This window comes from Colletotrichum gloeosporioides (assembly GCF_011800055.1).
Source record: "Colletotrichum gloeosporioides strain Lc1 chromosome Unknown consensus_73, whole genome shotgun sequence".
Lineage (NCBI taxonomy): Eukaryota > Fungi > Ascomycota > Sordariomycetes > Glomerellales > Glomerellaceae > Colletotrichum > Colletotrichum gloeosporioides.
The window spans coordinates 81,210-98,637 of record NW_025544718.1 but is presented as its reverse complement, the minus strand read 5'-3'; the positions used below and the strand labels follow the sequence as shown (position 1 = coordinate 98,637).

The 17,428-nt window shown below is 52.9% G+C and overlaps 6 protein-coding genes across 6 annotated transcripts; 3 read left to right on the top strand and 3 right to left on the bottom strand.

Moving 5' to 3' along the window:
• Positions 1–326: 326 nt before the first annotated feature.
• GCG54_00006993 (Peptidyl-prolyl cis-trans isomerase ssp-1) lies at positions 327–1,146 on the top strand (the record flags this gene model as incomplete). The annotated part of the gene is made up of 2 exons (XM_045406983.1): positions 327–329; positions 574–1,146. 2 exons carry the CDS (start codon positions 327–329, stop codon positions 1,144–1,146), a joined length of 576 nt encoding a protein of 191 aa, XP_045259893.1.
• A 332-nt stretch (positions 1,147–1,478) lies between these two features.
• On the bottom strand, positions 1,479–3,456 carry GCG54_00006992 (uncharacterized protein; the record flags this gene model as incomplete). Its single annotated transcript, XM_045406982.1, has 3 exons — positions 1,479–2,857; positions 2,906–3,017; positions 3,067–3,456. 3 exons carry the CDS (start codon positions 3,454–3,456, stop codon positions 1,479–1,481), a joined length of 1,881 nt encoding a protein of 626 aa, XP_045259892.1.
• Positions 3,457–5,480: 2,024 nt separating this feature from the next.
• On the top strand, positions 5,481–7,273 carry GCG54_00006991 (uncharacterized protein; the record flags this gene model as incomplete). The annotated part of the gene is made up of 5 exons (XM_045406981.1): positions 5,481–5,647; positions 5,708–5,987; positions 6,036–6,247; positions 6,299–6,563; positions 6,620–7,273. The coding sequence occupies 5 exons, from the start codon at positions 5,481–5,483 to the stop codon at positions 7,271–7,273; spliced, it is 1,578 nt and encodes a 525-aa protein (XP_045259891.1).
• Positions 7,274–7,491: 218 nt separating this feature from the next.
• On the bottom strand, positions 7,492–8,980 carry GCG54_00006990 (uncharacterized protein; the record flags this gene model as incomplete). The annotated part of the gene is made up of 3 exons (XM_045406980.1): positions 7,492–8,281; positions 8,336–8,482; positions 8,544–8,980. The coding sequence occupies 3 exons, from the start codon at positions 8,978–8,980 to the stop codon at positions 7,492–7,494; spliced, it is 1,374 nt and encodes a 457-aa protein (XP_045259890.1).
• A 905-nt stretch (positions 8,981–9,885) lies between these two features.
• On the top strand, positions 9,886–10,848 carry GCG54_00006989 (putative alpha-L-arabinofuranosidase axhA; the record flags this gene model as incomplete). Its single annotated transcript, XM_045406979.1, has 1 exon — positions 9,886–10,848. One exon carries the CDS (start codon positions 9,886–9,888, stop codon positions 10,846–10,848), a length of 963 nt encoding a protein of 320 aa, XP_045259889.1.
• Positions 10,849–11,686: 838 nt separating this feature from the next.
• Positions 11,687–14,101, bottom strand: GCG54_00006988 (Arabinose-proton symporter; the record flags this gene model as incomplete). The annotated part of the gene is made up of 10 exons (XM_045406978.1): positions 11,687–11,966; positions 12,023–12,156; positions 12,215–12,537; positions 12,631–12,930; positions 12,989–13,057; positions 13,108–13,146; positions 13,200–13,423; positions 13,480–13,881; positions 13,936–14,022; positions 14,079–14,101. The coding sequence occupies 10 exons, from the start codon at positions 14,099–14,101 to the stop codon at positions 11,687–11,689; spliced, it is 1,881 nt and encodes a 626-aa protein (XP_045259888.1).
• Positions 14,102–17,428: the final 3,327 nt, after the last annotated feature.

The window sequence follows — 17,428 nt, the reverse complement described above, 5'->3', positions numbered from 1 at the left end:
TTTCCAACCGTCACCCCGGCAGCGGCACGTCATCCTCCAGCTTCAGGTCCCTCAGTTGCTGGACATCTATCCGTTGCAGCAAGCCCAGCACACAGGGCAACACCACCACACTCCAGCTGCACCCCCTCGTGTTCCTTGCTCTCAACTCCATCGCAACCTTTTCTTCTTCTCTTCTTCCTCCTCCCCTTCCGCCCAGTTCCAGTCTCGCCCACGTATTCCACCCTCATCGTACTTCGTCCCGTTGTTCCTTGTTCGCGACAGCTCTCCACCAGCTTCGAATTCTACCGCATCGCATCTCCGCAGTAAACACCCGTCGCAACGCAACCATGGTAAGCAGCGCCGTCCCCGCAGACATGCCCTTCTCCGCATCTGCCTCCTCTTCCTCCTCCGCTGCTCGGCCATTGCCTTTCCCGCCGCCGCCTTCAGCCTCAATCTCAACTTGGCTGTGGTCGCAATCGTCTTTGTCATACGCCATGCCGCCTCGTTGAGCTGGACAGGAATATGGCCGAGTCTAGATGCATGCTCCCAAGACAGTGCCATTCCAACAGTCGACTGACATAACAATGCTCCCAGGCTGACACCGGTCTCCCTCCTGGCTGGGAAGTGCGACACTCCAACTCCAAGAACCTCCCCTACTACTTCAATGCCGCCGATAAAGTCTCCCGCTGGGAACCTCCCGCAGGCACCGACACGGACAAGTTGAAGCACTACATGGCTACCCACCACAGCGCCGGCCTCGGCGCCAGGCCTCAAGCTGTTCCCGTTCCCGAGGGCAAGATTCGCGCTGCCCATCTGCTCGTCAAGCACAAGGGCAGCCGCCGTCCATCGAGCTGGAGAGAGGCAGAAATCACCCGCAGCAAGGAGGACGCTCTGGAGATTCTCAAGGCCCACGAGGACAAGATCAAGTCCGGCTCTACCACCCTCGGCGAGCTCGCCTTGACCGAGTCTGACTGCAGCAGCGCCCGTAAGAGGGGCGATCTGGGTTACTTCGGCAAGGGTGACATGCAAAAGGAGTTTGAGGATGCTGCTTTTGGTCTCAACCCTGGCGAAATCAGTGGTATCGTCGAGACCGCAAGCGGACTGCATTTGATTGAGAGGTACAATTACTGGCTTCACCCCCATCTCCAAGGACACAGAAAGGGCTAACGACGAATCGTAGACTGGAGTAGATCATGATGACAAGAGCTGATAGCATTGAGAGTATACATTCGGGGGCGAAAAGTTGAAACCGCGCTGTCGATACGGCTCTGTTGGGCCGGAGCGAGTCCATTTGACTTTCGCATGTTACTTGCTGATACAGGCATGAATGTACACCAAAAAATACCACGCGCATTTGACTGTTTGAACGATTACAGATGCCTCCCTTGTCTATCTGCTGCTGATGCTAAAAGTATGCTATGCTGCGTAACGAGAAAGCCGCCCATAATGTTATGAATCATCAACCCTAAACCCAATCTGCAGGAACCACTGACTACCTTCTAGCTAGCCAGACGAAGCAGGATGCCCGTGAAGGGGTCAACAGCAGTGAAAACGACAGTCATTATGCCGAAGACAGTCATCGAAAGCGCGGCGTAAGGTGCAGCCCTGTTCTTCCTCTCATAGAGATACGAGACCCCCATGGCCGCTCCGTTAATGCCTATCGCCGTCCCCGCGGCAATGGTAAGCGCGCTGTCCTTCGCTTCCTCTCTGCCCTCCTCCTTCTCCTGGCCCTCAAGTCCAAGTCTTCGCAAAAGAGAGGGGTACATGAGCTGTCCAAGGATACCGTTGCTGACCACCAATGCCGCGTTCACGACCTGGTTTCCCTCGAGAACCTCCATCGCGGGCCTGGCGAGCGCAAGCGTCGTGCTTCTCGCCGCGAACGCAAACGCCTCCGGGCCGTCGAGACCTACCGCCCTACCCAACAGCACGCACACGAACACGTTCAAGCCTGCCACGCCGGCCGACATGAGCACGACTGCGAAGCCCGCGCGGGACCATATCTGCCGCCGGCACTCGTACAGCTTGAAGCCCCAGACGACGATGCCACATTCGAGGATCGAGAGGGCGGCGTCGCCGGCGCCGAACCAGTCGCGTTGATCGGGCCGGAGGGACCACCCGGTCGTCTTGGCGGTCCAGAGGTCGGAAAGGGGTGTGCCGCCACTGAATGTAGCTAGGACGGTGTCGGCAGGTGTGTGTGTTGCGGCTGCCTTGGCGCGGGTGTATGCCGTCATGGTGAGGGTCGTGAGTAGAACGGGGTTGAGCAGTGTCGTGGCCGTGGTCTTGATGCTTGGAGAGGCGGCGAGGAGATGGCCGCGTCCGAAGGTGCGCTGGGCTCTGGTGCTGGAGATCCAGGTGAGCCAGAGCATGCAGCCGTCGAGGATGCGGTCGTCACCAGTCGATCGTGAGATGGGGATACCCACAGCCACGAGAAAGAAGACGGCTAGGATGATGGGATAGCACTCCCTGGCCCATGCGACCCACGCAGGAGGGTGCCAAGTCGACGCCTGTGTGCTCTCGGAGAGTCTTCTCTGCGGCTCGTCGACGCCATCGAGGGGCGGAGGGATCGGGGTGGGGCATTCGCTGTCGGTGAAGTAGGCCGACACGGTCCTCGAGTCCGGCGCCAAGCCCGCTTCCTTATCGGTGTGGTATCCGGTCATCGTGGTGCCGTTCAACGTGGTGCTCTCCGACGGTCTGCGGCTGCTGGTCTGCGGAGGGAGCTCAAGGCGTGGTGTGGGGCTGTCGATGTGCCAGGGCTGCTCGACATCGACCTCGGTCTTCTTGGAAACCCAGGTCTTGGGGGAGGGCGCTCTCGCGATGCCTGTCAAGACCGCCCATGAAAGAAGGAATGCCAGAGTCCAGAAGATGACGTTCGTGGTGGCTACGTTGGTTAGCGTTTGTGAGAAGCACGACGGGCATGGAGGCCTACCGAAGTTGGCGATGACTCGTCCAATGCCTGCGCCTCCGAGAAGATCCTGTCTGCTGATGGTGACAATGGGTACCGGGAATGCGACGCCGAGGTTGTTGTTGATAAAATCAATCTGGCTGCGTTAGTGAATGGCCCACAGCCGATGAGAATGGCGCACACACCTTGGACTTGATGTTTCGATGATAGAACCCATCCGCGCCGGGGCACACAGTCTGCAGGACAACCATTGCCGCGAAGACCAAGGCCATGCCGGCGATGGACGACAGAAACTGCAACCCAACCGGCCGGAGGACCAGGGACAGACTCCATACCAGCAGCTCGCTCGCCAGGTAAATCACACCAACCCAGGCGACGAGACCGACTCGCCTCACAACCGACCGCCAGCAACTCCCCCATATGAAGCTAATGTCGTCGTCGTCACCTCTTCTAAACATTCGCGATGACAAACGGGGAACATGGAAGGAAGCGAGGGCATTGTCTGCAAAATGTCTGAGACAGGAGAAGACCGGGAAAGACAGGCGCTCGCGGCGAGCAGGGAGGTTTGTGACCATTTTGAGGGAACGACAGGCAGGGTGTCACAAGGCCCGGATGATATAATGTCGACACAGAGCGATCAGCAGCAGCAGCAGTAGCAGCAGCAGCACCCGTGGGAGGAAACGAGAGTGAGAGCGGAGATGGAGAGACACGGAACACAAGGTGCTGCTCTTCCCGCGGTGTCACCAACGGCGGTATATATCCCATGGACCAGAGTTGAGAGGCGGAAACGGGAGGACTTGGTGACATTTGAGCTTTGACACGTCACGGTGGGCTTGGGATGCCGATGGCCATGTTGATTAGGAAGGAGATGGGATGGAAGATGGGGTCTAGTGAGGAGGCATGGTGTGCGGTGAATGGGGCACAAACGGCCAAGACCTACAAGCTGAGTTTTCCTCTAGGACAGTGGCAGTGGCGAGCTCAGATGGGAGCAAGCATACGAGGTTTCCGTGATGGAGCGATTCTGTGGTTCGGAAGAAGGCCGAGGGCGGATCTACCCTTGGGCTGCAGAGTGCGGGTTGATCGATGCTGCTCCCTATGGCACGATACGCAAGGTATCAGATATCAAAGACTGTGCGAAGCCATTATCTGTTTGACGGCAAAGCAGGGACAGAAGAAGAGGCATCCTTCCGGACCGTGCCGGGTTGTCTTGTATGTGTGTCCAGTGTGCGTGTCCAAATCGGGCAACACCCCTTCTGCGGCGTTCATCTCGCACGCACAGGACCCCAAGAACCCCAAGGAAGGGGGTGGCTAAGGTGGAGAGTGGCATATGTCAAAAACGATGTGTAGAAAGAAACCCCAAACGTGCTCTATCGAGATGCTGCCGTCTGATGCTGCTGCCGCTGCATGGCTGCATGGCTGCATGGCTGCATCCAACCTGATGGGCGGACGGCACCGCGGCCCCTGCTGCAAACGACGACCAAAATAGACGAATGCTTTGTTGGCGGAAGGTGGGCCGCGGAGTAGAAAGGAGATCAGTGCAGACGTCGTGGGATGCACGATACCGCGGGCGGTCAGGCCATCGGTTGGCAGTGGGGGTCTGTCTGGGTGAATTGCGCGGGTGGCTGCTGATGGAGAGTGTGAGAGTGGTGGTGGTGGTCGTCGTAATTGTTGGTGTTGTTGATCTGATGGAGCCGTGTAAGTGCTTGACAGTGGCAGAAGTGGCAGCAGCTGTAGGGCACCTGGTTATTGGTCCGCTGCAGATGGACGACGGTTTGGGGTCCGTGCAGACGGGAAGCCGTTGAAGTGCGACTTGTCGTTGGTCGGCTCGAGCTGCCGGTGGGGGCCTTTCCTCTTTTCGGCTTAGTCATATTTCACAGCGGAGCCCCCATCGCCTTCAGTGGTGGGTAGTGGTTGCTTCACTCTGCTTGGCCGACCGAGTTTCTGTTTGCACTTCACAACCAACTCAACGGCGCCTCTCATTTGTCTCCCGCCACATCCTCACGGTTACTGATCTGATATCATCCCGTCCAAGTTTGCATTTGCCGTATTCGGTGCCTCTGTCATCCGATATCTGACTTCCCGGAAAACCGTCTCTCGGATTGACCCCAAGCCCCAAGCCACGGAGACAGCAACCCGAGCCGAGACGTGACGGACGGACAGACCTCAAGCTGAGTCTCCCGGCCCCCGTTACACGGCGACGGCGGTGTGTGCATCCTGAGCCGTCGTGGCTGGCTACACCCAACGGGAGCCATTACTGGGAAGCACGCCGACTTCTCTGGATCGTGCATCAATCCACAAACTCAACCGTTTCCCGTCATTGGACAACTGCATCCCGTGTGCTCGCTACAGCCGTCCCTTGAGGAAACGAGCCACCATTCCCTCCGGATGCTACTGAGGTATTCCGAGTCGCAGCCTGAAGCCATTCACATCCCTTGGCCACAACAACTCAGACATCAAGGCACGGCCCGTCCTTCGTTCTTCTCGGAACATTCACCACGTGCCGCAATCGCAACTCCCACCAAGTTGCTCGTTTCGAATACGACCTGCCTAGCGCCGTCTCCCATTACACTTGTCGCATCTATAGGCCACTATTGTCACCATGGATGCCTCCACTTTGGAAAGCATCGCACGCAGATATGGCATGGCCATTGACAGACACACTCTGCAGGCAGCCCTCGACGATCCGGAGCACGGCACCGCTTTCACGGAGTGGGCGCGTCTTCATCTCGGCCCCGACAACCTCCTGTCCAAAGACGAGCTGTCGCTGTAAGTATCCTGCCAAACGCGTCACACAAGGGAATCGTGTCTCACAGAATGGGACTCTAGGTACTCGACTCTCGACAAGTACGGCCAGGTCGACAAGCTCGTGGCCTCTCAGGACCTCGCCGCCGTCCAGGCTCTCAGCGAGCATGAGATCCAGAAAGCCATCGACGAGCTCAATCGCTCCACTGCCGCCATAGTGAAGCAGACCGAGACCTTGAAGCAGCAGCAAGATGCGCTGGCTAAGCTCGTCAAGAGTAATGCCAAAGTCCAGGAGGCCCGCTCCGATCTCGTCTACCAACGAACCCAGAAGCATGACTCTCAGCGCAGAAAGATGATGACTTCGGTGAGTGTGTCTCCCTCCTCTATCCCGACCGCCGCTAACCCATGCCAGGTTGAAGAACTGTCCCAGACCCTAGAGTACAGGGCTTCTGATCTCGAACAGCAGGGCAAGGTCTCGGGTAGCGGTCTGCAGCAAACGCTCGACAGCCTGCTCCACTCCGACGACAAGCTTCTCCTCAGTCTGCGCAAGCTGGGGCTGGAGTTGGAGACAGAAGACCCAGAGGACCGCGAGAACGTTGAGAAGCTCCGGGAGATCTGCATGAGGTCTGTCTCTCGTACCTGCTCCTCTGAGACATTTCACTGACCATGTCGCAGACTCATAAAGTACACGGTTGAAACCATGCGTACAAAGCTTGACCGCCTCTACCTCGAGACGCTCAGCTCCGTCCACCGCGGGGAGACCACTCCCAACCCCTCTGACGATGTCAAGGCTCTGCAGGATGAGCTGGAGTCCCTCTATTCTGAGATTCTTCCCGTCGCCCAGATGTCCGTCGAGCAGCAGTACCTGGAGCCGGCTTTGAAGTCACTGTCGAACAAGAACGGGCAGTCGCTTGGCCGATCGGCCCCAGCCGTCGTCTACGTAAGTCTTCTGACATGCCGCCTCACTGCCGAGAAGTATGCATCTAACCATACCAGATCGACGAGTGCCTCGACTACCTGCTGGACCACATCGAACGCCTCTCTGCTCGCATCGAAACGTTCCAATCGCATCAGACTGCCACGACTAACCTTATATCCACTGCTCGTTCAGAGCTATCCGTCCCTACGGCCACCCCCAAGAAGAAGACCCCTACTCAGGACCTGGCCTCTCCCGTCCGCCGCCGCAACACCGGGCCCGGCTCCCCGATCCGCCAACGCTCCAATACCGGTAACCGCCGTTTCTCCGCTGGCTTAGACGAGCCACCTATCGAGGCGCTCCTTCGCTCCTTGGCTATCGCTTTCCCCGAGGACGCGGATGGCCCTACCCAGATTGCTCTTCTGTCCGGGACCCTTGCCGAAAGACAGGCCAAGGCGCGCGATGTGGCACGCAATGCACAGGAGTCGCTCGAGAGCACAGCTGCGGCGCAACTGGCGGACGCCAAGCTTGCCGTTCAGCTTTTGCGCGACAGTCTACTGGCGGAAAGCCCTTTTGGAGATGTCAGACTGGTGGACGAAGGCATTGAAGCATCCATTGCCGTGTTGGGACAAGAGGTTGAGAAGGTCAAAGAACGGGTGGAGAGGGTCGATGCAGGAAAGGCACGTCAGAGAAGCGAGAGGAGGAGAGAGATTCTCGAGCGCTGGGGTCGATAGAGTCGAGCCCGCCAGGACATGGGTGCCCAAGAAATTCCTAGTTGATTGTGCTGACAGAGTGAAATCACCTGTCAATAAGAAAACTTTCATATTTACATTCTGGTGCACATGCCCAGAAAGAGATGTCGAGATGTTCAGAAGAAAATAGATGCAAAATATACACAGCAAGAAGCAAACGAATAGAGGTCCACCCCAATCATACCACAACCTTAACTTCCTCAAGTCAACTTGACAGTGACGACACCCTTCGAGGGCACTAAAACAGACACCCCCGAACCAGAGACGGTAGCCTGCGTCGTATCAAACTTGTGGCTGTTGTCCGTAACCCACGCGCTCGCAGCCTTGGGCGTGAACCCCTTAAAAGAAACGCTCGCGGCCTTGGCAGCGCTGCCATTGTTCGTGAACACCACCACGACCGACCCGTCCGCATTCTGCACCGCGGCCGTCAACACGTCCGACGCCACCATGCCGGACGTCGCCAGCCTCTGCGCGCCGGGGCGGATATGCCGCGACCACATCGCAAAAGCCCAGAAGTTGGCCGACGGCGTCGCGGTCTTACCGTCCTGCGTGTCGACGAGGTGAGAATCGGACTGTAGCTGCTTCAGCTCGAAGCCCTCCCAGTAGAGGTACGCGGACAGCTTGGCGTTGATGATGCCGACGGCGATCTTGTTGGCCCAGGTCATGCCCTCGGTCGCGCCGCCGTTCTTGTACCAGGTCAGGTCGAAGGGGTTCGTGATGCCGGACTCGGTGACCCAGGAGGCGAGCTTGGTGTCGAGGGCCGTGTTGGCGTCGCCCGAGTAGGTGTGCGAGGTGATGAGGCCGAGGTAGGACTCCATGCCGCCGGCGACGAGGGCGTTTGTGTACTTGACGGTCGATCCCCAGCCGACTGCGTCGCAGCAAGTGAGCTTGGTCTGAAGGCCAGCAGCCTGGACTGCCTTGGAAAGCGTGGGGATGAAGGAGATGGCCTCCTGGGCGTTGAAGCTGATTTGCATCTGGGAGTAGCCAGGGCTGTGTGCTGTGGTTAGCCTACAGGCTCGAACAAGAGAGGAAAGAGGTGCTCACGAGAAGTCAGGCTCGTTGAGGAAGCCGAGATGGGTCACGTTGAGGCCGGCTTGTTGGTAGTACTTGACGTACTGAACCAGGAAATCCGCATATGCCTGTCGCCAGTCGCCAGAGGAGCAGGTATGACCGGTGGTGCCGCAGAGATATCTGCAAGAGTATCAGCCAAATGCGCTCAAATTTGATGCATGCCGTAAGTTCCGAAACTGACCCGGCCGTGGCCTCGTTGCCGCTGGTCTTCATGAACCCGGGGGCACTCCAGGCATCGGCATAGATCTGCTTCACGCCATAGCTGACAGCCTGCTTGGTGAACCAGACCTGGCCGCGGTCATCGTCGTCCCAGGAGTAAGTCGGCTTGCCAGAAGGCGATCCGGGACTCGCGGGGAGGATGCTGTCGCCCTTGCCGCCGGAGCCGATGCGATTGCGGATGATGCTGAACCCAGCACCCTTGTCGGTGCTGAAGAGCAGATCCAGCGCCTCCTTCTGGAGAGCTGAGGGGGCGTTCTGGAACTCTTTGGCACGGCCAAAAGCCTGAGAGAAACCGAAGCCGTCAATCTTTTGCAGCTTCGAGCTCGTGTCGACGGTAATTTGGCCGCGAGCGACGGCGCCCAGACCGGCCACGCCGATGAGCGTAGGTAAAAGGAACATTGTATTGGTCGGATATGTACAGAAAACAATGAACGAATGCTTAAACGAACGACGATGGAAGCGAAACGGCCCTGCATGCCAAGAATCACGGTGGGAAGTGCCAAGTCTGGGGAAGTAATATACACAGGGCCTCAAAAACTCCCGAAGAGTGCGGACCCCTCGCGTCCCCTCGCCGACAATAGCAATTGGTGGAGATTCATCTTGATTATCTTACTCAATTGAGTCAATGGATGTGGACGTTTATGGAGTGGTTTTTTGCCGCAAACCCGGAATCAAGGAGTTGTGTTAATATATTTAATCTATTCGGGGTGGTCTAGTTATGCTTATTAGAGCAAGGGGGGCCGCAGGTTCAAAAAGGTGAGAAAAGGGAATGAAAAAAACCCAATTAGTGCGGGTATCAGTGCCGTGCGCTTCCTTACCTACATAGGTAGTCTGATGTCACACGGGCTCAACTGCCGTCCGATGAATGCAGGAATGGATCTGAATTGTTCTGGAACGGGTGCCGGAGGCTCGGGGGCCGCTCTTCGGTGCCATCCGATCTTCTCGCGTTGGACCCGAGTGAGGGCCCCGGTCGCCTCCCGGGTAAAATGAGGTACAGTAACAATGAGGCTACCGGGCTCAGCCATGTTGTTTATCCGCAACAAACATCTTTTCGCGCACAAATGAGACGCTCGCGTCTCTCGTATTCTATCCGCTACGCGATGCAACTATTCGCATTCGGACCACGTGGAGGCCGCATGGCGGCAGATCTTGGGTTTGGATCGCCGGTCTTCCATCCTGCAAGCTGCATATGAACGGGTTTATATATACTTGGTGATCCCTTCACAGAACCAAACTTTGCATTAGTAGGGATTCAGCCTCATTCTTTCTTCGTCTGAGCTTTTCTGCCCTTATAATCCGACATCATGAAGTTCCAAAACACCGTCGCTTTCCTTGCCTCCGCCATGGGCGTCGCCGCCCAGTGCGACCTCCCGTCCACCTATTCCTGGACCTCGACTGGTTCCCTCGCGAATCCCAAGTCCGGCTGGGTTGCTCTCAAAGACTTTACCGCGGTCCCATACAATGGCAAGCACCTCGTATATGCCACGACGCACGATACCGGGAGCACATGGGGATCCATGAACTTCGGCACCTTCTCGGACTGGTCCCAGATGGCCTCGGCCTCCCAGAACGCCATGTCCCAGTCCGTCGTCGCCCCGACGCTCTTCTTCTTCCGCCCCAAGAATATCTGGATCATGGCCTACCAGTGGGGTCCCACGGCCTTCTCCTACAAGACCGCGAGTGACCCCACCATCGCCAACGGCTGGTCCGCCGCGCAGCCCCTCTTCTCCGGCACCATCTCCGGGTCCAGCACCGGCCCCATCGACCAGACCGTCATCGGCGACAGCACCAACATGTACCTCTTCTTCGCCGGCGACAACGGCAAGATCTACCGCGCCAGCATGCCCATCGGCAACTTCCCCGGCAGCTTCGGCTCCGCCTCCACCGTCGTGCTGAGCGACACCTCCAACAACCTCTTCGAGGCCGTCCAGGTCTACACCGTCAAGGGCATGAACAAGTACCTCATGATCGTCGAGGCCATCGGCGCCAATGGCCGCTACTTCCGCTCCTTCACCGCCACCAGCCTCGGCGGCAGCTGGACCCCGCAGGCCGCGACCGAGAGCAACCCCTTCGCCGGCAAGGCGAACAGCGGCGCCACCTGGACCAACGACATCAGCCACGGCGACCTGATCAGGAGCGACCCCGACCAGACCATGACCGTCGACGCGTGCAACCTGCAGCTGTTGTACCAGGGCCGGTCTCCTTCGTCCAGCGGTGACTACGGCCTGCTGCCGTACAGGCCTGGTGTCTTGACGCTCAAGAAGTGAGCACGTTGAAGCGAGGGGATGGAATGGCTCGGCCTATTATTGTGCTGAAGGTAGGCTGGTCCGATTCTGGGAGAGAATACGAGGGTTTTGAGGGTGTTGGGAAGGAGTGTTCCTCGTGTTGTACGGGATATAGGGTTCTCTTCACTTACATATTTATCATACTTGCACATACAAGCTACTCGAGGAGCTGCATTCGCTTTACCTCGCTAGTAGACACTCACACGCTTTCACGTCTCATCTGACGGAGTGAAGTTTGAGATGAACGCAGGAACACAAGCACAGCGCCTTGTCAGCTTGTTCAACATTAAGCTGTCATTTATGGTTATTCAACAGTAAGGTTTTATCTGACTCCACGTCAAAGTACAATGCCAAGATCATGAGAGGGATGCCTCCTGTAAAGTTGCCCGAGCCGCAAATTGCGGGGGCGCAGACACAGCTGAACATGGGAAGTTGCAAGCGCTGGCTTGGCACTTGCACACAGCACTGTGGGGTGAGCTTGTTGACGATCGAGATCGGGAAGACGAAAAGCCTTGATTGTGGACACATCAGGCACACAGTAAACACCGGTGATGTTGGCAATCTTTCAAATTGGTGATCTACATAAATCAGGTGGTATTGGTATCGAGGTAAGCAGCATGCTAGACCTAAAGTCCACAATATAGTCAAACGTGGAAGGAACTCCAGCCACGCATTATTACGCCAAGCCCAAGGCCTGGCGTCAAGAAAGTAAAGCTCATCAGATCATCCTCCGCCTGGGTATATCGATCTCTCATCCCCTTATGTTCACAGATGAATCACCAAAAGTGCACGGCGATGTTCATCTTTGACTGACGAGCATCTACTCGCTCTTCTTCTCGCCGTCAGAGCTGTTCTTCGTCTCGGCGACGTTTTCGGCGCGGCGGGACTTCTCAAAGGTGTAGAGAGGCTCCAGCGTGGCCTTGCGGTCGAAAAAGACCCAGCGCCTGATGAAGTAGGGGATGGCCTTCTGGACCTGGTAGCGGGCGAAGCGGCTGGTCGGCAGAGCGAAGACCCAGTCAAGCTCCTCGAGGGTGCGCTGCTTGGTCTCGGGCACCCAGAAGAGGATCATGAAGAAAGCCACGACGTTGAAGCCGGCGTACCTAGGCACAGTTAGCGATTCGATCTTGCAAAGTCAACCGCACTTGCTACAGCTCACAGTCCGAACGCGCCAACGACGCCAAGACGCTTGAGGATGAATGGGAAGGTCATTCCCAGAATAGCAGCCCAGAACAAGCAGGTGGCCACCGCGAAGCCCATGCCCATCTCACGGTGAGACAGAGGGTAAACCTCCTATGAGAATGTTAGTTATTCGATCTTCCTGAGTCAATTGCGTAGGATGGCACGGAACTGCGCTGTAGGTGAATGGCACGGGACCCTCGCCGGGAGAGTAAAAGGCACCGAATAGGTACACGAAGAGCGACACGAGTGCAGTGCGGGTTGTGCCGGCTTCAATGAGCGTGCAGAGGCCGGCCGCTAGGAGGGTCCAAGTCATCTGCGGGAACGTGAAGAGAAGAAGAGATCGTCGTCCAAAGGTGTCGATGGTCCAGAAGGCCGGGAAGGCAAAGAGCCAGTTGACCATGCCGAAGCCGAAGGAGCCGAGAAGGGCTTCGAAGTCGCCCATGTTTGCGTCTTTGAAGATGGTGGTTGAGTAGAAGGCGATAATGTTGATGCCTAACTAATCAGTATACAGTATAGATATGAACGGCTGAGATGCAATAGGGCGAGGATTAAGGGGTGATGGTAGATGAGTGAGATTTAACTTACCGCACATCTGTTGAGCAATCATGACGGTGAAAGCGGCCAAGTTCGCGCGACGGACACGAGGGATGGTGAAGAGCTGTGTGAAGCGAGTCGCGTAGTTGTTCTTGCTGAGGACCTGTCCCTCAAGCTGCAGCTGCGCGTGGATGGAGTACATATCACGAGCACATTGAATCGGGTGGTTTCGAAGCTGAATCATGGCCTTCCACGCGGCGACGTAGCGGCCCTTCTTCATGAGCCAACGGGGAGATTCCGGGCAGAAGTAGATCATGACTAGGAGAGGAACGGCGGGGAGGAAGGGGGCACCTGTGCAAGCGGTCGTTAGTCCAAGTCAGCCTCGTGAAGGAGTCAACTTTGGACTCACCAAGCATGAGGCGCCAGTTGTGCTTGGCGTAGTAGACGGCAAGGTTGAATGCGGTACCGAGAGCAATGCCTGTTAACCAAGTTAGTTCTGAGCGCTTACATTCTGAGCGAATGACAAACCAAAAGCAGTCCACATTTGCCAACTCATGACCAGGGCACCTGCTACCATGTGAGCCTAATGCTTCTGAGCGATAGTGATGTGTTGTATTGACCTCGAATGCTTGGAGGCGAGTTTTCAGCAGCGTAAATGGGCACGGTGGAAGCCTTGGCTCCCATTCCGATACCCATGAGAAGACGGTTGACGAACTGCTGCTGCCAATTGTGACTGAGGGCCGAGCCGATGAGAGGCCAGATACAAAAGTGAGCAGAGAAAAAGATGACGCCGCGGCGACCGAAGTAGTGGTTGAGAGGGTCAGAAAGCCAGCAGCCAAGCAGACTGTAGAGTGATTAGTAGTGTGACTCGGAAGTAGGGGTGGTCTTGCGAATACGTACGCGCTTCCGAGATAAGGGCCGGCGTTGACAAGACCGAGGATGAGGGTGTCCCGAGTGCTGTCCGAGCCGATGCCGTACTCTGCAGGGAAGAAAATATTGGCGCCGTTCGTGCCGGTCTGGTCCCATCCCTGGACGGCAGCACCAATAGAGCAAGTGGCAATGGTCAAGAACAGCTTCGTTGGCATGCGCCACTTGTGCTCGACCTCGTCGCGCAACGCCTGGATTTCGGCTTCGTCCAAAGCCTCGGTGCCTCCAATGGTGGCATAGTTCTCGGGGTCCTGTGCTACCAGGGCACCCTTACGGAAGAGACCAACCTCACTTTGGAGACCCTTCTCTTCGCAGAAGGCCTCGACGTCGTGCATAAGTTGTTCATATCCAATTCCTTCAAGAGGGTTCTTAATCCTGTATAGCTGTGAGCTATGGCTGGTCTTTGGGATTGCGACCTTGCTGACTTACTTGGCCTCGACGTTGCGGCTCAGGTCAACAGGGTCGATATGGTGGGCGCGTTCCTCATGGTGCCCGATGGCATCGACAGTCTTGCTGCTGTGGATTTGATGTCAGATGGAACTCAAGCTTGCAGTGGCCATTGAGGAGCTTACTCGTGAGGCTGGATGTCACCCATGATGGCGATAAGGCGATGTAAGTCGCGGCTCTCTGAGTAGACTCTCAAGTCTCGGCGCGTTCAGGTCGAACGTTTTACTGGATATCTTATGTAGCTTCTCAACCTAATGGAAGCACGGCGCACCTGAAGAGCAAACAAGAAACGGCCCAAGCAAGGGACCTGGGATGGGGAAGCCATGGATCTTTATAGCACACAGCTCAACCCCATGGGCACAGACAAAAGCAGTCGAAGATCCTCTACCAGAGACGCAAGAAGCTGTCGTCTTGGCAGCTCCGCACACACCACCCATAAGCTTTGGGTATTGCGAGTTGGAACCGCGCAGCGCGAAGACACTCATCAAGATGGACGGGGTTGCCAAGTCCTGGCCCATGCTGCCCCACGCCAGGACGGGAAATACGCCTGCGAGGCTGCCCTTGGAAATGCTTTTGTGACTTTGGGAACGAGGTCTTAGCTGTCAGATCCTGTCGCGGACGAGCTTGGCCATGTGGACGTTGCTTTTCCCTGTTGCTGCGGCCAACGACCTTACGAGGGCTGGGTTCCAGAATAACACGCGCAAGGGAGACAATATCTGGAGTTTGTGTTATGCGGAATACATGTCGAGTACATTTCGTGCTGGTGACACATGCGCCGGTCCCTTGTTAGTGTCGCGTCTTGGGTCTTGAGGATGTAACGTGTAGAGAGGTTTGGCGCGAGCTGAGTCGTTCGTCCAGTGACACCCGTCCCGCAACGCCGAGAGGTGATCGTGAGAGCCAAGTGCTTGGCACATTCATTGACTTTGTCCGCAGCAGTACGCCACCGCCTACACAGTGTTTGAGTGAGAGAGACGAAGAACACCAAGCAGGCACAAACGCCCAAGCTCGATCGTCAAGGCTTCGCTTGCCCACAAAGTCCACAAGTCGACCGCCGAGGACGCTACCGAGCACCAGCCATAATGCTTGAGTTGAGCTTGAACCGACTTGACGTTTCTTGGAATGCACGTGAACATCGCGGGTCCATTTTTGCAGCGAGCTTTCGAGCGGCCCGTTGACCGGCTGTGCTGTATGAACAGAAGCGGTATTGTGCGTCCGGCTGCCTCAAGCCTATGTCCCCATGTCCGGCAGCACCCCCGTCTCCCGGACGCCGTCGTCTTTTCTAGCCATAAGGCTTGTCCTACGTCATTTCGAGAGGGAAGTGGGAGGGCAGTCTGCAAACCAAGACCCACGGCAATCAAAAGCTGGCATTGGCTGGGAGGCAAGTCCGTCGTCTGTCTGCCTCATCCTCTCTGGGAAAGGCTAGAAGAGAGTCATACTCATCGGACTGGTTACTGTTAAATTGACTGTGTTGTTTTGTTATTTTGCCCGCGCTAGCCTAATTAGGAGGCTGCGCTACTGCCACTATAATTAATCCACCCCTCTAAGTACTACCCTCTTAAGCTATAATATCCTATTATTAACTCTATTAACTTAGCTAAATTGCTACCTGCTGCACGTATAAGTAAGATTATACCTACTTAAGCCTTCTATATAACGTTTATTAACTAGGTATATTAAATTGCTTATTTTCCTATATATCTTATATTTTTTAGAGACTATTATAATATCTAATACTTAAATATAAGCTCTTATTTTTAAAGAGTACTAGCTATATATTTACCTCTAATATTAATCTAAGGGTATTATACTATATAAAAAACGCTAGAATAATAATAGTAATTAATATAATATTCTCTGTAATTATATTAGTAGGTATATATTAACTATAATAAAGTAAAGAATATATACTAAGTAGTATAATTATCACTTTAAAGCTAAGATCTAATATATTACTACTATAAAGCTATAGGTATAAGAGGTTATTAATAGCTTTAAGTGTTATAACTATAATCTTATTACTTAAGACTAGTTTAATATTATCCCTACCTTCTAAAAACTTACTATTAATAAGGTTAAGTTTGCTATTAAGACCTCTAGAGAGCTACTAAAAAAAACTCTATATAAATATATTAAAAAGCTTTCTATTAGTAATAACTTAATATTATATATAATAGCTAGACTTCTATAGTAGGAGGGCTATAAAGTTAGCCTATAAGATGTTTATAACTATTAATATTACTTCTATAAGGATAAGTATAGCCTATTAATGTTAACCTAGCTCTTCTTAGGTATACTAACTAAGAAAGGTAATATAGCTTACTATATAGTTTAATATAGTAATAATAATAAGATTAATAGTATTTTTTAGATATATAAACCTTATTTAGATATACTAAAGAGAAACCTAGAGTTACTAATAATAAATAACACCTATAAGGTAAGTAATATATCACCCCTACTACCTATCTACCCCTATTACTACCCTAATTTATTATTATTTTAATTTTACTAATAAATAATAAGTTAATTACTTCTAGATACCTCTCTTCTAGATTATTAGCCTTACTACTATTAATACTACGTTTAACGCTACTTTTTACTTTATTTTAGCTAAAACTACTAAATTTTTCTAATAAGTACTTCTATAGCTATATAAGTTCCTTATTAAAAACTATATCCTTAATCTAAATATTATTATTATTAATTTTAATATTAAATTAAAGCGTACTATTAGGGCTGTTTTTCCCTACTTAAAATAATAGCTCTATATATAGTATATACTTAAAAATGTTAACCTTAATATAAAGAAGAAATAGGAAGGCTTATAGGTACTTAAGGGTAATAAGGAGGCTACTACTATACTTAATAATAATAACACTATTAAGGAGGCTCTAATCTACACCTAGAGTTATAAGAACGCTATATATATTATTTATAAGGAAGCTGCGTATATAGAGGGTATAAATTTTTAACCTTATAACCTCTCTACTGAGAAGGAGTATAACTATAACCTTAATAGCCTTATTAAGGTGTAGTATATCTATATCTACTTATTAACGCATAAGGTATATAAGAAGGCTTAGAGGCGCCTTAAGTAATAGTTTTATAATTAAAAAGGTATATATAATCTTAAAATATATAGATTATACTAACTTTTTTAGTAATTATTTTATACTTTAAAACTATATATATTTTATACCTCAAAGAGTTTATTAACTACTTAATCTACTACCTTTAAAATTATAGCTATAAAATAATATTACTTACTAAGGGTAATTACTATAAGTTAAAGTCTTACTTTACTTATTACTTTACTAACCTCTATATCTTATACCTTAAGATCTTTAAGATAGTTATTAAGAAGTAGAAGTACTATAAGACTTACTTTAGTAATAAAGTATATAAAAAGCATCCTATTAAAAAAAAGTATAAAATTATTAATAGCTTTATTTTATATATATTATTTAAAGCCTTT